Raw genomic sequence first — 16,872 nt, forward strand, 5'->3', positions numbered from 1 at the left:
AAGGCAGCAGCTGGCCTTTTTGCAATCGCCGCGCAGAAGCAATGATCGTATGCAGAGTCACCGCTTAATTGCGATTTCGATTGAGAAGTCTCCTTTCCCACAGTAGATCGTCACGCACGCCAGCTCTGAAGAGACACCAAAATGCACGGCACGGCACGGCGGCTTCGGTTTCCCACCATACTTTGCTTGTGCTTGAAGCTGGCGTGGTGTACTTGGATCGGCAGTTCGATACCCAACCACCTGCAGAGTACACACCTGCTGTTTTGTGGTACCGTTGGTTGGTTCAAAAAACAGCAGCTGGTCATAGCAGCAGGACGGCCAACAATTTTTCTGTTTTGGTCTGGTAGGACGAACGCAAGCTTGATACGGCAGGACGGCCAGCTCCGAGCCGCGCCCAACAGCCGATGATAAGCAGATCCGATCGACGGTGCCACGTGCGGGTCTGAGCTTCAACAGCACCACAGTACCGGTACAGTGTCACTCGGGTTGGTGAGATATGGCTGTCGCCTGTCGACGGTCCATGGAGATGGAGGAGGAGCGTAGCGCCGTAGCAACACGACGCGGCGGTGCGGTGCGCACCGACGGCATGTGCGACGCGGTGTGGATGTTTTCTGTCCGCTTGTGCCTGGGTCCTGAATTCCTGATATATTTGAATCTGGCAGGGGCGTTTTGGGTAGCCGTGCCGTGTCGGACGTAACGGGCGAATCAGACCCCGGGTGTACGGCCGGGACGTGGGTGTCAGTGCAGACGCCGGCCATTCCCGCCGTTTCATGCGAGTACATCCCCTGTCCTGTCTCTCCATTCCTTTTCTTATCATTTTAGAAGAAAAAAAAATTACAGAACGTAGTTAACGCTCGGCGATTTGCACAAAAATAACCCAAAAGTGAAAGAAAAGCACAGACTAACCCTCCGGCGAAACTATTTCACCAATCTAACCATTTTGTGTGGCGCCCCTTCCACGGGCGTCACACATGCCCATGTGGCTCTCCTCCTGCCGGCGCCACTGACCCAGCCGACGTGGCCCCCTCGCCGCTGAGCTGGTGCGCCCATCCGACGTGGCAGCATGTGTGGCGCCCCTCCCAACGGCGCAACACATGCACTTGGAATTGCTCAAACATACTGTGAGACAAATGCTCTGGGACTTAGCCGTTTTGCGAGGCTCGATGTGTGGCGCCGACTCCACGGGCGCCACACTAGCATGTGTGGCGCCGATGCCACGGGCGCCACACATAGAGGCTCGCGAAAACGGCTAAGGACTTATCGTCCGGAGCCCCTGGATGTTTTCGACCCAATGTTTGATATAAGTTGGCATGTGTGGCGCCGATGCCACGGGCGCCACACAAGCACTTGTGGCGCCAGTTGGAAGGGCGCCACACAGTGACTTTTGTTAAAAACATGAAAAATCCTACCAAACTCCAACAGTTACGAGTACAACATTTCATAGGTCACATTTCATGACATACACATATAACACTTCATAGGTCACATTGGAGCACGTAGATTCAAACAACAAGTAGCATTACAGACCATGGTTCGACATGACATAGGGTTCACAACAACACGTGGGCACATCCTAGTAGCGTCCTCGACGTGCCGTCCTCGCGGGCTGCTTCCGGACGGCCATCCTCTTCGTCCGCTGCCGTGGCTGCTCCTGCTGCTGCTCCTGCTGCTGCTCCTGCTGCTGCTCCTCCTGCTGCTGCTCCTCCTCCTCCTCCTCCTCCTCCTCCTCCTCCTCCTCCTCCTCTGAAGAGAACGGCTCGTCGTTCCTCATCTTCGACAAAGCTGATCTCCGCCGCGGCCCCTCATCCTCCTCAGTGACAACCTTCTTTCCTCGGTTGACATAATCTTCCGGAGTGTACCGGTTTGGATCCTTGCCCCTTGGCTTGAACTGGTAAGCTGACCGTGAGGCTTGCTTCGAGGTACGCTTTGGAAGTATGCCTTGACTCAGAATTAGCTCGTCCTCAGGAATCTTCACAAACACGAACACATGAGATTACAAAGTTGAAATTAGTAAGAACATGTTTGACAGCAACAAAATAGTCCATACCTCCCGCTCTTCTGAAGAGGAAGATGTAGCGATTTCGGCTTCCCGGCAACCTAGCAAGCTGGCTAACCGCCGCATCTTTCGTGCAGTGTTCTGCGTCATCCCGTTCATGGTTACAAATCCACCACATCATAGTATCGTACATTCAAAGTTGGTGATCATACCTTAATGAAATACCGCAACGGTCGGACAGGCTTGTCATCTCTCCCGCTCTGCTCCCACATAACCTCGCACTCCTCAGCTGTTTTTTCGATCTCCTTCCGCTGTGACAAATATAGCATACACAATTGAAGCGTTCACATGGCAATGTAGATGATGTACTACTTAGTGAGAGAATAGAATACCACGAAGTTCAGCTCGGAAGCAATAGAAGTCGATCTCCCTCTGCGAGCAAATCTGTCGTGCTGGCTTTGCCCAACCTCATCGAACTGGATGGGGTCGTCCAAGATCTCCTCGGGATACGCGTGCTTAACTAACTCGATACGCGTGTTCTCATGGAACCACTCGAGGTAGTTGTTGAAAGCGGCGAAGTTGTGAGGCACAATCGCTCGGGGCCGACATTCCGTGCATTTGCCAAACACCTTGTTGGGCAACGTTGCGATGTGGCCGCTATGATGGACTGGCCAATTTGTGATCTTCCTCTGCCGCTGCCTATCAAGCCTGCAAGAATCAACAAGTTAGTTTGTACCTCTTCTATCAAGAATCTTCCATCGCATGATTCCGTGAAGTTTACCTATGAAGCACCTTGTCCGTGTCTTGCCACACTTTGGTGGGCACTCTGATACATCCCAAACTGTCTCATCACTCTTTGCGGCTGGTGGTGTTCAACAAGCCACATGCATATGAGTGGGCAGCGCATACGCCGTAACCGCGCCTCCTCCGTGCACTTGTGGTTGAGGTCGGTCATCGACGCGCCAATACGGTAGTAGCTACCATATGGCTCCCATTCCACCTGCAGATACAAACATCTCGGAATTTAGAACATGCCGGTAGAATCAATGAAAACTAGGATTGCAAAAGAGTGATCGGTTACCTGCTCAGCGGTAAGAGTGTCCAACTCCGCAGTGTACGCATGTACATGATCTTTGGATCGCCCGAGCATCTCCGACACATTGTCCCAAAGGTATGCCCAAGTGGGCTCCCGATCGGGAAAGTGAGGGTAATGAGGCCATGGCCTCTCGTTCAGTACCCTAGGCCGCCCAACCGATAGGCGGTCCCAGCTCCATACGGAAAGTAGGAGCATGCATCCACCAATACCGCCGCTCCAGTCCTGCTCCCGGTTCTGCGACAAGCTTCGTCCAAGCTGCGCACGTAAGACATTTGGTTAGTACTGTCTAGCACACTACTATAGGAAAATAGTACATAGAGCAAATCATCACCTGCCGGTAGAGGTAGGCAAGTGCCGCTGTTCCCCAACTCCAACGGTTATCCAACACCGTTAGCGCCTTCACCAACACCAATGGGCCGGCTTCCCCCACCATCGGGGAAAGAGAGTCCTCGAAATCATGTACCATAAGTACACGCGGGCGTACGTCCTCCGAGTGTCCTCGTCGGCCTCTTCCGGCATTCTCCAAAGTTAGTCCTGATCCATTCGAAAGACGCGCCGGCGGGAGCTCTCTTCTTTGGTTACGGTGGCAGCGGAGGAGCCATGCCAATAAGCACATGCATCTGCTCGCGCCACCCATCGTAAGTTTGTGTTCATACACGGCGGCTCGCCCTGAATAGGTAGTCCAAGGATCATGGAAACATCACTGAGAGTAGGGGCCATCTCGCCGGCCCTCAAGTGGAAGGTGTGAGTCTCCGGCCTCCACCGGTCGACAAGGGCGGTGAGTGCCGAGGGTTCATGAGTGGCCCCCACGGCTTACAAGGGATATGAACGGGAGAAGACCGGTAGGCCGGATGAACTCCGTGTACCTCTCGTCATACGGTATATCCGATGTGCCATGGTAACGAATCTTCAAAGGTTGAAGATCCGTTCCCTTCTCCGTCATATGAACAGCCCGGTGCAACTTTGTCGTACTCTTCATCCAGAAGCCACACCATCCTACATGTATGAGCAACACATACAACATATTATGAGCCATTCTATATCAACATATTATGAGCAAAAATATGAGTTATTCCATCACAAATAATAGACATTTCAATACATACATACATAGAATTTGAACACATACATAACCATTTTATATCTACATAGCCAAATCTAGGGTTCATATCCAAATCCACCAACATATCCAAATCTAGGGTTCATATCCAAATCAACTAACATATCTAGGGTTCCTACACATACACATTCAACACTTACATATCCATTTCAACACATACATAGCCATTTCAACACATACATGTAAAATTTCATAATATAGTCAAGAACAACATATCAATGGTTCATATCTAAATCCACCAAAATCTTGCACCAACATATCAATGGTACATATCTAGGGTTCCACCAAATCAATGGTTCATATCCAAATCCACCAAAATCTTGCACTAACATATCAATGGTTCATATCTAAATCCACCAACATCAATTTCCATGTCTAGGGTTCATACCCAAATCTACCAAATCCACCAACAATAGTGGACGAATCAGAGGGAATCGAAGGGGAATACCTTGAGGAATGGAGGAGGAAGGACTTGGCCGGCCTGATCTGATGATTGCTTGGTCGATTTGGTGGGGGGGACGAAGGGGAGTCGGGCGGCGGCGGCGGTTTCCTGGGAGAAGAGAAGAAACAGAGAGAAGAACTGGCTGGGTCGGGCTGGGCGCGGGCGCGGGCGCCACACTTAAGTGCATGTGTGGCGCCCGTGGCATCGGCGCCACACATGCTAGTGTGGCGCCCGTGGCATCGGCGCCACACATCGAGCCTCGCAAAACGGCTAAGTCCCAGAGGTTCCGGAGCCCCTGGATGTTTTCGACCCAAAACTTGATATAAGTTGGCATGTGTGGCGCCGTTGGGAGGGGCGCCACACATGCTGCCACGTCGGATGGGCGCACCAGCTCAGCGGCGAGGGGGCCACGTCGGCTGGGTCAGTGGCGCCGGCAGGAGGGGAGCCACATGGGCATGTGTGGCGCCCGTGGAAGGGGCGCCACACAAAAGGGTTAGATTGGTGAAATAGTTTCGCCGGAGGGTCATTCTGTGCTTTTCTTTCACTTTTGGGTTATTTTTGTGCAAATCGCCTTAACGCTCCATGATAAAATAAAGTGAAATGTATCTAAGGTCACTGCACTTGAGCCATTGACTCGACTTAGTAATCGTGCTTGTGAAATGCAGATTGGTTTACCCTAACTTGACATGGTCGAGAAGATCCTTCACCTCCCTCGTGGTTTTAGCATCGGATTCTCCGGGTGAAAACCCAAGCTTTAGCTTTTGTCGAAGCGGACGTAGGTGGCGTCATTGCTGCTTCCCCCTTGGCGGCATTGCCTTGGAGGTTTGTACTACGCCAGATAGTGTTCGTTTGCTTGCTTGTCAGCTTTGTCGTTAGCCAGACGGGTGCGCGATCTCGGGATTTGCGTGGATTGCCGGAGCGGCGGCTCCGAATTACGACAATGTTGCTCCTGTGGCCTTCGTCGCCATGTTGTTGTTAGGCGTTTGGTTGTGGCTACTTGGGTGGCAGAGTTGTCGGCCTCGCTAGGGCGGTAGAGTAGTTGGCTCGTGTGGTGCGCAGTTGCTCTTACTCAAAGTTTAACCATCCTATTTCCTTGTTCTTAATGAAAAGGAAGAGCTCTTGCGAGTTGCTCCAAAAAAAATTTTACATCAACCAACGAGTTGAATATGTACCAAATCAGGAAGAATAATTAGGACTATGAAAGTTGGTAGACTGCATGGCTAAAAAAGATTCCTTTTTCATGGACAACCAAATAACAAGGTCCAAAACTGTCTGCACAACACGGATCTTAAAGCAGTCGAAAAGGGCCTCCGGCCAGGCTCCACAGCTACGCCCGAATGTGGCGATTCTCCTGGGCTAGGCCCGTTGCAAACAAAACCGAGTGGAGCTACCCTTGGTTTTCAGTGCCAGATTGTTAGTCCCTCACATGACAGCCTCACATGCATGCATGACGGAGCAACAACCAAACAAGCAGCCCAAAATCTCTTCACATGTCTGAAATTTTAGTCCCGAATTCGAATATGATGATGGGAAGTGAGCTGTCTTCTTCCTAAAGAACTATAACCATATCCTCGAAAACAACAACCCGCTTTCTTCTAACAAAGGGAGACTACCAAACAAAGTGGAAACAACGTGTTTTGCACCATTTCGATGGGACAGGCTTCACTGGACCAAGAATTGTGCGTTGTTTTGGGGCCTAACTCCACGGAAACGTCAACCAAACGCTCCCATAAATGAGTCCAAGAAAATGATCGGGCGACACGAGGATTAAGTTGAGTCAAGTCGGTGTGATGCATTTAGACGAAATTATTTTGGAGGAAAACCAATTCTAAGTTCTCTCTCATCTGTAAAAAAAAGCAAACGAAGCTTACATGAAATTTTTGTGTCTTGGCACCAAAACAAATTTTTACCGTGGCGCTATGGGTAGTGGTCTTGGGTGACGTGCGCGGTAAAACAGAAGGGGAGGCGGCCCACATGGGATACTACCACCAGTCAACCGCGGGTGGAAGCGCGTGCTACGCGCCACGTCGCGCACCGAGACGCGCGGTTCGCAATGACCAAAACGCCCCTCCCTCTCCACTACCAGTCGTCCACCACTGACCACTCCCTCCACCTCTGCTTCCCCGTTCCCGGTACGCTCCACTCTAGAGTCCACCACGATCCCATCCGTTCCGTTGCAAAAGTATCCACCTCTGCCGGCGCTCATAAATTCTGCCTCCTTTTCTTCCCCAAACACACCACCGCGTCGCCGGTCTCCGAGTTAAATGCTGCCGCTTTCTTCTCTCTGACCCATCTCGATCCCCGCTGATTTCCCTCTCCCTCGACAAAGCGCTCGCCGGATTTCATTCCTTGGTTCGAAAGCGCCCACGCTTTTTGCCATTATCAGGGGTCCCTGCACCTTCGATTTCCTCCCTTGCTCTGTTTCTTTCTTTCTTTCTTTCTGTGCCGGTGTGGGTTTCTCTCCTTCCATACATACTCCGTTCTTGGAATTTTCGGGCGTGAATCCGAGCTGTTGTTTTCACGAGGATCTCGCCGGATAGGAAACCCCAGGCCGAGAAGGAACCGTGTTTCGTCTCCACTCCCCCCTCATTGCCGTTTCTTGCAGCTTCTACCATCCAGCCTCCGATTTATTCTTCCCAGAGCTCGCGCGCCGACATTGCGCGGTCCTGCCCGTCTGAATCTCGATCCGTGCCTCCGTTCAGACCAAAAAAATCCCCGGCCTTTTTCCTGGTCCATCGGATTCCTGTCCCACGATTCCCGAACCGACGCATCCAGCAGTCGGCCAGGAGATCTTCGTTCGTCGGTTCGCCGCTCCCATAATGTCGCCGCCCAACCTCGGCGCGTGGCTCTGCTTGCTGGTGCTGCTGGCGGCGGCCGCCCCGGCGGCGGAGGCGCTGGGGATGAACTGGGGCACGCAGGCCACGCACGCGCTGCAGCCCAAGATCGTCGTGCAGATGCTCAGGGACAACGGCATCAAGAAGGTCAAGCTCTTCGACGCCGACCACGGCACGCTCAACGCGCTCGCCGGCACCGACATCGAGGTCATGGTCGCCATCCCCAACGTCCTGCTCGACCTCATGACCGACTACGACAACGCGCGCGACTGGGTCAGGCACAACGTCTCGCGCTACCACTTCGAGGGCGGAGTCAAGATCAAGTAAGCACTCGTACTGTATCTCTCATCCTTCCCCTGCTCCTCGCCCTTCTCGTCGATGCGGTATAATGGTGTGACGTGCTCATCGCTTCTTGCAGGTACGTGGCCGTCGGCAACGAGCCGTTTCTGGCCTCCTACAACGGCACCTTCGACAAGGTCACCTTCCCGGCGCTGCGGAACATCCAGAACGCGCTCAACGACGCCGGCCTCGGCGACGTCAAGGCCACCGTGCCGCTCAACGCCGACGTCTACAACTCGCCCACCAGCAACCCGGTGCCGTCCGCCGGCCGCTTCCGGGCCGACATCACGGCGCTCATGACGGAGATGGTCTCCTTCCTCGCCAACAACAGCGCGCCCTTCACCGTCAACATCTACCCCTACCTCAGCCTCTACCTCAGCGACGACTTCCCCGTCGACTTCGCCTTCTTCGAGGGCCAGGCCGCGCCGGTGCTCGACGGCGGCATCTCCTACACCAACGTCTTCGACGCCAACTTCGACACGCTCGTGTCGGCCCTCAAGGCCGTCGGCCACGGCGACCTGCCCATCTTCATCGGGGAGGTCGGCTGGCCCACCGACGGCGACAGGCGCGCCACCAACGCCCTCGCCGAGCGCTTCTACAACGGGCTCCTCAAGCGCCTCGCCGCCAACACCGGCACGCCGCTCCGGCCCAACCATTACATGGAGGTCTACCTGTTCGGCCTCCTCGACGAGGACGTCAAGAGCGTCGCGCCGGGGGCCTTCGAGCGGCACTGGGGCATCCTCCGCTTCGACGGCCAGCCCAAGTTCCCCATCGACCTCACCGGACAGGGGCAGAACACCATGCTCGTGCCCGCCAAGGGCGTCGACTACCTGCCCAGGACCTGGTGCGTCTACAACGGCAACGCCAAGGACACCAGCAAGCTCGCCGAGAACGTCAACTTCGCGTGCACCTTCGCCGACTGCACCGCGCTCGGCTACGGCTCCACCTGCGCCGGCATGGACGCCATCGGCAACGCGTCATACGCGTTCAACGCCTACTTCCAGGTGCAGAACCAGAGGGACGAGGCCTGCGACTTCCAGGCGCTCGCCGTGCCCACCCAGACTGACCCGTCAACCGCCACCTGCAACTTCACCATACAGATCGCCGCCGACTCGTCGACATCGGCAGCCCACAGGCGGACGCAAGCCGGGCCGTTCGGGGCTCTGCTCGTGCTGGCTCTGCTCCACCTCTTCTTCGTTTTGCATTAGGAAGTTCAGAGAGTCTTCTTCATTTACTACGACACTTGATCATTTGTTGCTTCATTTTTTGGGGGGGATTAGAAGTAATTAGCAGTACAAGTCTTGCACTGAGACTTCATGTATACTTCAGGACATATATGCTGAAATTGATATTTCACATGATATTCAAACACTTGATGTGCTCAACTGCTAACAGAGTACTACAAATTACCAGAGCTTGATGGTTAAATTACAGTACACTTCATTCAGAATCCCAGATCCACAGCAATGGGTAATTAGTAAAAGTCTTGAACCAATACATATGTATACTTCTGGAGTTCAGGACATATATGCTGAAATTGATACTCAAACACTTGATGTGCTGAACTGTTGACAGAGTACAAAATACCTGATCTTGATGATTAAATTACAGTACAGTTTTCAGAATCGCAGGTATCATATGTATACTTCGGGACATATATGTTGAAATTGACTCTCAAACATTTGATGTGCTGAACTGCTGACAGAGTACAAAATAGCAGAGCTTGATGATTAAATTACAGTACAGTTCATTCAGAATCCCAGATCTCACAGCATGGGTAGTACAACACACAAGTGAGGAACGAGATTGGATTGGCAATATAGTACTACCGCAGCACATGATTCCCGGATCCACCATAACATGATCTAGATGCACAACTTTTCTTCCAATGCAAGTCGGCAAAAAAGGGAGAAAATAAATGCTTCCAATGCAGGTGTGAGGTGACCCAATAACTAGTCTCTCGATCTGATGCAACCAGGCATGTGGAGGTGCAATATCTGCTCTGCTGTTGCTCAAAATGTGGAGCAGTGGAGACATGGATAATCTGCATCACAGGATCACTAAACTCTGATCTTGGTGGTTTAACATTTTGAACAAGCACTAATGTGGAGCAGTGGAGAAAGTGACATGGATAATCTACATCACTCTGAACAAATACACAGCATGCTATTATACTGTTATATCATTCTGTGCAGCAAACTATTAGTGAAACTTCATACCGCATCTTCAATCCAAAATAATTCTCCAAGCGAAGCATGTGAACACAAAACAGACAAATATGTACAGTGATTTACATTAACATGTCACCATGGAAATCTGACAAGCCTAGAGCAAAGATAATTTGATCAGCAGAACTGCATACTTTTCAGGATAAATATTTACATTTACATTATTCATATCACAAATAAATATATGTTCACTTGTGCCAATGAATGCTCCCCACAAAACACCAACATGATAGTATTGCCCTAAGGCGTTGCCAACTCGGTGTAGTAGCCCGTTGATTGAGCACCGGTGACAGATATCAGTTGCTGGTGTTTGTCCAAGAGCAGTTCATTCGCAAAGCAAATTCCAGAAGAATGGTAGACACAATTCAATCCTCAGACACATAATTCTGATGTAAACTTCACAGATCAAGCAGCATCACGAGGGAATTCAGATTTTGGTGATCTTGTCAGCTTTGACTACAGGGTTCTGTTTGGCTATCTGCTCCCTGCCAGCTTCCTTGTAATCGAACGTGCACTTGTGAGCATCAGCGTAACGGTGCATCGAGCAGAAGGTATCTCCGCAGCGGCACTTGAATCCTGTCAGCCCAACCTTCTTCCGGCATAACAAGCAACGGTTGCTGGGTGGCTTCGGTGCCTCCTCCTTGACTACTTGCTTCCCATCTTTGACTGAAGCAGATGCTTCAGCCTTGATTTCTGCCACCAAAGGCGCCGGCGAGGATACAACAATAGGTTTCTTCTCCACCACAATGGACACTGTCTTGGCCTTAACAGTGTCTCTATAACACTTCGAGCACATGTTCTCCGTCATCCGGTTGCCGAAGAAGCCACAGTTATTTACGCACAATATTGGAGCCTCAGGTGCGTGGACAGTCTCATCTGCCTCGTTCCAACTCTCTTGCGCCATTCTACAGAACACCAACAGCATCAATATCAAGAATGAACAATCGCTGATCAAAAAGGTTTGAAACATAACCGTCAGTACGACTGATGCAAAGAAGGCATGTAAGAGTCAGAAGGGCATCACAAATCAATGCTTGCCCTGCTACTGTGGAACATAAACATGATTTGCAAGACGGAATTGGTCTGACAATTACAAGAACGCATCTCAAACATGATGATCAAACTCTGTAGCATTTCATCAACCGAGCCCGGTAACAAAATAAACTGTCCTGACTATCATGAGCGCTCATCCTATAACCTATAGAAAAAACGATTTAGTTGTTGATTGCCATCATCTGGACAGGCACCTAACATCATGAAACAAGCACCATATTTTTGGAAAGAGGACCCCTTCACACTCAAGTCCCCATGGCCCATGCACATGACAAACCTTGACACAGACTTCTTCATTATTATTTTCCTGATTGGGCATTCCCCCTTTCAGCAGTTATTCCCTATATACTTAAATACCGCATAAATGTGAGAGAAGCTCGAAATGCACATAATTCAGATAGCTTGTTGGAGAAAAATAGAATGAAACCAGCCCACTAAACTGGACTAGTGTCATGGCTGTAAGGTAAACCAAGAAAAGGAATGAAGCAATCAAGTCACCATTAATTTCGTATCCTTATTTCCCTACACACGTATAATCATCGATAAACATTGTGGATTTTTCTCGTTGGCCAATTGCTATGCTTATCAAGCAGCATAGAGACGAGTTCATTTTTTTGTAAATTATCTCGCCGCCTTGGCACCATCCTAGCTTCCTTGCTTAAAGGAAGAAAACCTATGTACACAACAGAAAGGTGGATTTTCACGCACTTAAAAAAAAATTTAACGAAATCAATGTCGCCATCTAGATGACATACTAACCCCTTGAGTATAGGAACCAATCGTACCTAGAGCAGCAACACCTGCAAGGAAAGCAATCCTCTAAGAGAAACCTCGGCACCAAGGCCACACGGCAGAAGAAAAATCATGGCGTACAGTCCAGGGCTACATGAATTCCCTCATCTGAAGTCTGAACATCATGAAACAAGCACCATATTTGTGGAAAGTGGAACCCCTTCCCACTCAAGTCCCCACGGCCCATGGGCATGATCAAACCTTGACACTGACTTCTTCATTATTTTCCTGATTGGGCATTCCCCTTTTCCTTTTCAGCAGTTATTCCCTAGAGACTTAAATACCGCATAATACACATAATTTAGCTAGCTTGCTGGAGAAAATAGTATCAAACCAGCACAGCAAATTGGACATAATGTCATGTCCGCAAGGTAAACCAAGAATAGGAATAAAGCAATCAAGTCACCATTAAATTCGTATCCCTAGACACGTATTCGCTAAACCTTGCGGAATTTTCTCGTTGGCCAATTTGCTATGCTTATCAAGCAGCATAGAGACGAGTTCAATTTTTTGTAAATTATGTCGCCGCCTTGGCACCATCCTATAATCTTATGTGTAGGAAACCTATGTACACAACAGAAAGGTTAATTTTCACGCCCTTAGAAAAATTTCTAACGCAATCGACTTCGCCATCTATGACATACTAACCCCTTGAGTATAGGAAACAATCGTACCCACCCGCAAGGAAAGCAATCCTCGTCCAGCTTGCAACGATGGTCAAGAAACCTCGGCAACAAGGCAGGCCACACGGTAGAAGCAAAATCATGGCGTACGGTCCAGGGCTACATGAATTCCCTCGCCTGAAGTCTGAACACTAATCCTCCTTTTAGCAGTATCACCGAAGTCAAAAGCAACCACCCAACCGTAATCGCTCGCCCGTAACCACCACGAATTCAGGCATGGTAATCCCTCGTCGTCGAGCGTCAGACAAAGACTATTGATCCGACGGAATAAATCGATCCTAGATCAATACTAGCAGCCAAGAACAACGCATCCGCCGATTGAACAGACAAAACAGCCAGACCTCGTCGGCCAAATCAAGCAAAACAACATTTTTTCTGCGAAGAATCCACCAATCCATCGATAACCATCAACATGGGTACAAAGAATCCAAAAGTAACAAAGAGCCGTCGTCGTTTACCTAGCCTGGCCGGGGACTCGATCGATCTGATCCGCGGTAGGGGGGCCTCCGGGTTCTCCTTCTCTCGTCTCTCCTCGCTCCTCTTCTCCGCCTGGATAGAATTCGGTTCTTGTATTTTTGCTCGCGTTCTTGCTTTTCTTTCTTTTCTCTCTCTTTTGGGTGGGGTGGTGGCGTCGGCCTACAAATATATTTATTCGTAGGAATTTGTGTAAAGGCCGGAGACGCCTTTCCGAATTGGACTGCGGCGTCGCTTTCCGTCTGAATTTGTATTTCAGAATTTTTTAAATGTAAAAGTTGGTGTTCGGATTACGGGGTGGTTGGGCTCCGTTTTGGGTTAGATTAAAGGGCGGAGATGCTTCTAGATGCGCGGCATACACGGCACACGAGGCCAATTTGCTCCTACCTACGCCGCTGCACACCGGGCCCACTGAGTCAGGTACCCTTTTATTTCCTTGTTCTGAAAGATGGTTTAATTGTGAATTTGGACCCGTGAAGAAAAGGTTGTGATGAGCTTTGGAACTGCACTGTGATTATTTTCATAATTTTTGTCATTGATTTTGATCAAGACAAGAATTATGAAACAGATAAAGTTGTTCCGAGATACTGAAAAAACATGTGCAGGAAATACGGTTAGGGTATCATCCTAAACGAAGTTGTTTTGAAGGTAAACAAAGGCTTGTTCATATACAAGAACTCTAAACGGAGGTTAAGCTATAGGGAACTCATTATTTTTAAAATTTGAAAATTATGGGAAAAAACTAGAGGTAGCCAAGGAGGTATACTAGATCATGTAAAATCCCAATGCAAAAATCTCTATATTTTAGACTACATGAAAATAATAAGAATGGGTCTGAGTATAGTGAATAGTGCTCATTTTAAAACTACAAAATTTATCAAATTTATCATTTTTTGTGTAGACCAAAATATAAAGAAATTTGGATTATGATTTTGCACGCTTTTGGAATAAATGCATACTTCCTCTCAGAATTTTTTCAAACTTATTAATGTGACTTCCAATTTTAAAAACTAAGAGCCCCGTTTGTCCACTCTCTGTTGATAGAGTTAGAGTACTAGTGAAAGCTTATGTTACTCTCTCATTACTTAAAGTATATTGTTTCGAATCGTACAAACCTTTAACCAAGAGTTGCTCGACATGAAATTTGTGTCACTGTTGCGTTTCAAAAGTATATTGTTATTATTGTAACTTTGTACCACCTACGTCACATATTAAAATAATACGTGTTGGTCAAAAGTTTGTCGCCTCAATCATCGGAATGTAGGGCTCTCATGACATGCAAAATCAAGCACCCCATGGTAACTAATCAGATGTTCCAAACCGGCGGATGGTTCAACCTCATCCTTCTGCAGCTGGATGATCTAAAGGTTTAGCATGTTAGAGGAAGTCATCATCATGCGAAGTTCCTATTGCAGAAGTTGTTTCAAATTATGCCATGACTTTCCATAAAGCAACCGGTGGTAAAATTGTGAGGCAGGCTTTAACACGTGCCGCGATGGATGATACTTCAAAGGTACTTTTTCATTACTCCTGATTTCAGCACGACCAAGATTTTTTTATATATGTTTTTATGATAAATAGATACAATTGTTAGTTGTGTGCCGCTTTAATGTTACAATATCGTAATATTCTATCTTTTATGGCAATTAACAGTTTGTACAATATGTAGCGTAAAAAGGTTTACAAGGAGTCTCCTCCTCTGAGGTGTAATCCTAACTTGATTGTTGATGCCGTGTACGTGTTATCTGATAAACAAAATATAAAGATTAAGCCACTTGGTTTCGGGCATGTGCCCAACCAATGTTACTTATGCATAGCACTGATAGTCGATGTTGGCACACAAGGTGGTTTCAAGGTAACACCCCATGTTGTGCACTGTCCATTTTCGCCATTCCCATTGGTGGAAGAGATCCACCTATAATGTCTTAAATGCAAAAAGTGAGGAACTTGCCAATCTTAAGCAATTGTTTGGTGTCCACACAAAAAAGGGACATCCACTTTGAAACCTTCCACAAACGCATCAAGATTGGGGAGGATGATCCATTGTCGATTAGATGTTTATTTCTTATTCTTTTCATCCGTCTACTATTCCACACCACATGTATATATGCCATAAGGAGGGATGATGCATGGACTTCTCACATTGAAAAACATCCCATACATTGATTCTGTAAGTTGGTTGTCGATGATGTAGACGTGATAGTCTTATAAACATGACTCGAAGAAAGTGATTGGTGTTACGCTGTCCATGAATAGATGCACTTTGTCGTACATAGTAAGCGTTGTTTCTCATAGTTTTTGCTACAAGACGTGTTATGTGTTGCATGCATTTCAGTGGTGCAGCTATGCACAAGTTAGGGGGGCACTGCTCCCCTCCACTTTTCTTCGGCGCACTTCCAGGAAAGTACAACCATAAAAAGCAACCGATGGTAAAAATCGCTAGTCGGGCTCTAACACGTGCCATGACAAACGACCTTTCAAAGGTACATTTTCACTATTATTGATTTCAGCACGTCCAAAAGGTTTAAAAGAAGTCTCCTACTATGAGGTGTAATCCTAACTAGATTGTTGAGGCCGTGGGTGCCTTATCAGGTAACAACAATGAAAAATTAAATAACTTGGTTTCGGGTCAGACTAAAGTTTGATGCTCTTGAGACTAGGGACCTACCAATCTTCCTTATGCAGACGACTGATAGGAGTTCTCTTGTGATCGATGATGTTCAGGTAAACATTTTTCTACAAGTTTTAGAAAGGAACAATTAGAGCATTTTGCCCTGAGATAATGAATTAATAATGTTCTTGTGTTTCAACATGCCCATGTCTGCCCCTTTAGCTTAAAGATATCATACAAACTTCAGAATATTTGATTCCTACTAGTTCTTGCCACGCTTATTCTCCTACTGCTGAACGACCATGCGCACCCGTTATGACAAGATTTTTAGGCGCCGACACATAACACCAGCATAATGCAGAGCATCCTACTTTCTCTCACGATGTGCTAGCAGGTACATCTCGCATTACTCTTACACAAATCATCATAGGTGAATTTGAGGGTTTGATTCCAAAGTTTTCACAAGTGAATTTCAGTATCTTTGTTTCCTAAATTTAAGCATTCTCCGGCTGCATATTCAATTAAATTATATCAGATGTCAAAGCAATTCCATGAGTCTTCAAGAAGTTTCTTGCCTCTAATTTTACTGTTGAACTTCCAAATGTAGATCCGCAAGCAGCAACATCGACCCACGACGTTACAACTATCAATGACGAAGAACATGTCGTGATCAATCATACCATCACTAACTCTACCACACAACTCAACGAGAACATGGAGAATGAGAACACAGGTTGTACACATACCTCCCAGGTTCATGAACACATAGATGGTGAGGGAGCTAGATGTTCAAGTCGCGATGAACTTGATATGCTAAACATTATCACTTGTAAAATTAATATCATTTTTTCATAGTGACAACTACATACTAAGGAACTTATCTTCTCACAAACAGGTGAGGTGAGTGCACAACTACACATGGACAATATCAGATGTGGCGCAGACGATGGAAGAGATATAGAAGCAAGAGACAAAGGTATTAATATAGCCATCAAATCATTTTCATACAAAGGGTACCATTTCAGTAAAAAAAATTGTAAACCGTCAGTCATTTTGTTGACCAGGATCTCCTCAGGGCCTCTGCCAATTTTGTAGATAACATGAATATTGGGATATATAAGGATTGCATACACAAGTTTTATAATGGTGTAGATCACCCTTACCTCCGCCACCGAGGTGTTAGCGTCTAGCCCAAACAATGATT

The 16,872-nt window shown here is 47.9% G+C and overlaps 3 protein-coding genes across 3 annotated transcripts; 1 reads left to right on the plus strand and 2 right to left on the minus strand.

Moving 5' to 3' along the window:
- Positions 1-1,486: 1,486 nt before the first annotated feature.
- On the minus strand, positions 1,487-2,492 carry LOC139830840 (uncharacterized). The gene is made up of 4 exons (XM_071819642.1): positions 2,389-2,492; positions 2,209-2,307; positions 2,048-2,137; positions 1,487-1,969 (listed from the first exon to the last, which is right to left on the minus strand). The coding sequence occupies exons 2-4, from the start codon at positions 2,266-2,268 to the stop codon at positions 1,574-1,576; spliced, it is 546 nt and encodes a 181-aa protein (XP_071675743.1). The 5' UTR covers positions 2,269-2,307; positions 2,389-2,492; the 3' UTR covers positions 1,487-1,573.
- Positions 2,493-7,332: 4,840 nt separating this feature from the next.
- On the plus strand, positions 7,333-9,198 carry LOC127292473 (glucan endo-1,3-beta-glucosidase 8). Its single transcript, XM_051321877.2, has 2 exons — positions 7,333-7,811; positions 7,907-9,198. Exons 1-2 carry the CDS (start codon positions 7,474-7,476, stop codon positions 9,033-9,035), a joined length of 1,467 nt encoding a protein of 488 aa, XP_051177837.1. The 5' UTR covers positions 7,333-7,473; the 3' UTR covers positions 9,036-9,198.
- A 969-nt stretch (positions 9,199-10,167) lies between these two features.
- LOC127292474 (zinc finger A20 and AN1 domain-containing stress-associated protein 6-like) lies at positions 10,168-13,210 on the minus strand. Its single transcript, XM_051321878.1, has 2 exons — positions 13,042-13,210; positions 10,168-10,960 (listed from the first exon to the last, which is right to left on the minus strand). The coding sequence occupies exon 2, from the start codon at positions 10,957-10,959 to the stop codon at positions 10,483-10,485; it is 477 nt and encodes a 158-aa protein (XP_051177838.1). The 5' UTR covers position 10,960; positions 13,042-13,210; the 3' UTR covers positions 10,168-10,482.
- Between the last annotated feature and the right edge of the window lie 3,662 nt (positions 13,211-16,872).

The sequence above is a fragment of the Lolium perenne genome, chromosome 4, assembly GCF_019359855.2.
Source record: "Lolium perenne isolate Kyuss_39 chromosome 4, Kyuss_2.0, whole genome shotgun sequence".
In the NCBI taxonomy this organism is placed as follows: Eukaryota; Viridiplantae; Streptophyta; class Magnoliopsida; order Poales; family Poaceae; genus Lolium; species Lolium perenne.